This window comes from Daktulosphaira vitifoliae, unplaced genomic scaffold, assembly GCF_025091365.1.
Source record: "Daktulosphaira vitifoliae isolate Bord-2020 unplaced genomic scaffold, ASM2509136v1 Scaffold_948, whole genome shotgun sequence".
Lineage (NCBI taxonomy): Eukaryota > Metazoa > Arthropoda > Insecta > Hemiptera > Phylloxeridae > Daktulosphaira > Daktulosphaira vitifoliae.
This window is the reverse complement of record NW_026100508.1, coordinates 1-3447: the sequence shown is the minus strand read 5'-3', so window position 1 is coordinate 3447 and position 3447 is coordinate 1. Positions and strand designations below refer to the sequence as shown.

At 26.4% G+C, this 3447-nt stretch overlaps 1 protein-coding gene across 1 annotated transcript; it reads right to left on the bottom strand.

The window, feature by feature from the left end:
• Window positions 1-87: 87 nt before the first annotated feature.
• On the bottom strand, window positions 88-3439 carry LOC126909701 (glutamate receptor ionotropic, kainate glr-3-like). The gene is made up of 3 exons (XM_050692134.1): window positions 3170-3439; window positions 1626-1909; window positions 88-953 (listed from the first exon to the last, which is right to left on the bottom strand). Exons 1-3 carry the CDS (start codon window positions 3366-3368, stop codon window positions 387-389), a joined length of 1050 nt encoding a protein of 349 aa, XP_050548091.1. The 5' UTR covers window positions 3369-3439; the 3' UTR covers window positions 88-386.
• Between the last annotated feature and the right edge of the window lie 8 nt (window positions 3440-3447).

The window sequence follows — 3447 nt, the reverse complement described above, 5'->3', positions numbered from 1 at the left end:
TAAAAAATAATCATTAAAATATATTAAACGTTTATATTTGATAATCATAATTTGTAATTATTTTACCTAAGTTAACAAATTAGTTTTATGTCTATGTATAATTTATTTATTGATTATAGTAAAAATAGAAAATAAAATTATTACAATAATAAAACTTTATAGTGGAACGAAAAAAAACATACTTGCTTACCGAACAACAAAACGACGATGTCTAAAATAATTATAAATTAACAATAAATGTTAATAATAAAAATAATTTTACCATTACGGTATATAAATAAAAGATTAATAACTTTTAGCAACAAGATGGAAAAGGAAGAAGCAAGAAGGTAATTGCACAGTATGCACATTGTTCTCATGCTCCTTAATATTTTTATTAACATAAATTAAGTTTCACTTCCATGAAAAAGTTTTGGAATTTTTTCACTATTACGAGACAATATTTTTTTTTTTTTATCTTTAACACAAACCTTTCCATATTTTAATTCAAAAATAAAAGTTGTACTTGACAAAATGCAACCGATTAACCATACAACTATAACAACTTTGTATTGATCAAAAGTGAGTGGCGATGGGCCACTATCCTTTTCGGCTAATGGTTTTTGTTCGAAAATTCGATCAAATGTATTTAAGGGCAGTTTTTTTTCAAAAATTCGATTCATCCAATAGTTAATGATACCACTTTCTAATAAATGTCGTATTACTATGTTAGCCGGTTTTAAAAACGGAGAATTTTTTGTAAAACCTATTCCAATATAAAACGAGTTCAAACATTCTCTTGATGTTCTTAAATCACTCAGCAGATATGGTGGTAAATCTTGCATCTCCATAAAATATTTTCCGTTAATAAATTTAGTGCAAACCGCATATTTTCCATTTACCAATCGATCAATACGTTCAGCTATACTTTTTTCCGGTATAAATCTAACACTGAATTTCTTATGTATTGGATTCTATAACATCAAAAATAAAAAGCCTTATTATAAATCATATTTTATAAATTCTGAATCTAGTGGTGATAAATATTAGCACATAAAAAAAATATAAAATTTTGCATTTAGAAGAATTAGTAAAAGTTTACTTATGTAGATAGGTACATGAGTGTACCAAAGTTCAGAACTAGTAATTGTACATTAATGGTTTTAGGAATTAATTTGGCAATTTTTTTTTAAATTAAAAAAAAAAATTGTGTAAAATCTTGTTGTAAAAAAACTCTATAAAAAAAAGATTAATTTGTTATTACGATTACAGCTAACTTTCTAAGTCCTATAAGGTAAACAAGAAGGTTAACGGACCAGAGGGATCATTAATTATAGTGACTTAGCTCATTTAAAAAAATATTTGTATCGCTCTATAGAAAGAATTGATGAGCATAACTTGATTTTATAAACCGTTTTACACTTATCATAGTAGCGCTTATCGACAATGGCCGAAGGAGCAATTACCCCTTGTCTTCGTGACCAGTCGGTCCCTGCTCAGGAGTTTATCCACCGATAAAATATAATATTATATAAAAATATTTTTCGGATCAAAAAGATCTTTCAACAAATTGTTTATGTTCTATTTTAAGTTTTATAGTCTCAGAGCAAAATAAATGTGTAAATCTCAAGTTTCATTTATCTTACTTCTATTTTCAAAACAAATGTCCAAGTCGCGTGGTCGATAAGTCCACCCCAAGTATAATCTTCCTTCTCCATTTCTTCAATACTTGTCGCAAGATTAGTATATTCAGGTGAAGTAATGTAAGAATAAAGAACACTAGAAAATGCTATTGCAATTATAAATATAAAGATACACCACCAGTTTAGCAAATGTCTTATTGGACCTAATCTATGAGTATGCACAGGAAAACTTGCCAAAAACATGATTCCCAATAACCAAAATATTGAAGATGATAGTGAAGTAAAAGCTATTAAAAAAACACAATGAAACTCAATATTAGTAATACGAACAAAATTGTTATTTTAGTAAAAGGGCTAACTTAATTTAAACTATCTATTTTTATAGAAAGTAGTAGATAGTCACTCCGTTACCGGAAAACGAAAGTATATGTAAAGAATATTTATTAAAAAATTACGATAAAGTCTTCCCAATAGGTTACAGTAAATTTTGCGTCTGTGATCAGTCGTTGAAAAAATTAATAAATGTACTTTATTTTATCACAAAAGATTAAAGTTATATACGTACAATCAAAAAAAAAGTTTGGTAAACACTATTAATTGAATATTAATGTTACTTTTCAACCTTTGTATAATACAATTAAATAAAGTATTTTTTTGAGAATTATTATAATGATTTATTATAATTTTTTCAGCGTCTCATTATTATAGAACATTTTGAACTGTCCAAAACTGCAAAAACTAAAAAATCAAATTTTCTAGTAATGATTCTACACAATTTTAATGTTACTTTTAATGTAAAATTCAATTTTAAAAAAATTTAGAAAATTACTTAGTTATATTGAATTGAATTTGTAAACGTTTAATGTTGAATAATGAAACTTCAACTTAGAAAAATAAAAACTTAAAATTAAAATTTTTTGAGTTATTGCAGTTTAAAACTGGTGCGTTGATTTAATTAACGTTAATTCAATAAAAATATTCTCATATATGAATATTTATTCAAGGATTAAAGAAATAATGATATTAAAATAACACTGAATTGATATTTGATTTCTCTAGGGAATATAAAAGACTAGGGGTTGTTACACCACTCAAATTTTAATGTGTTTTAATTTATACAATAATGTACTACGTATTGTATTTTATGGGTTATTACAAATAGTACGAGTTTTACTATTTTAATTTACCATCACTCTTTTACTCAAGTGATAATTTTGAACATTTTTTTATTTCTCGTTGAAATTCTGCTATCATTATGTAGTAAATAGCTTAGGAAGTATTGAATTACGTCGATTTTAGTATAATATAAGCTTTACAACAATAGTAAGCAATTTTTGAACTCTTAAACAATAAAATAATTCCATATAAAAGGGAAATGCGAGGTAAGCAAATTAATAATGATGGTAAAAAGAATATAAAAGAGAAACATGAAAAGTATAGAGGGACTGGTCGGTACTGGACGTTTTGTCGAAGAAACGTCGAGTTACGGGTTAGGTCGTTGGTGTGCGAGTAATATTAATCAATAATAATTTTACCTATTAACTTACCGTCAATGTGCTTATATTTTATTTTTCGTTGTATAACAGCAACTATCCATAAGGTTAAAATATTTAACAACGTAACTGCGAATAATAGTAACCATATACTCAATGGAAACGGCTTGAATAATAAATCCCATTTGTTTCTTGTTAACGGAGGTTTTGGTACAAGTAGTTTTAAACATTCCTCCGACCAGTAGTGAGACATTTCTACAGAATTAATTTTGAAATATTCGATCCATAATGAAGCAAGGGCAATGTCGACCACTTTAGTTTGTAATCTTCTT

Excerpts from the sequence above, each read along its gene's own strand:
- LOC126909701 (XM_050692134.1), bottom strand. The coding sequence starts at position 3,368 with ATGTCTCACTACTGGTCGGAGGAATGTTTAAAACTACTTGTACCAAAA. Across the intron at positions 1,910-3,169 it reads AAAATATAAGCACATTGACG|CTTTTACTTCACTATCATCT; the intron begins GTAAGTTAATAG and ends TTTTTTTAATAG. Across the intron at positions 954-1,625 it reads CATTTGTTTTGAAAATAGAA|AATCCAATACATAAGAAATT; the intron begins GTAAGATAAATG and ends TTGATGTTATAG.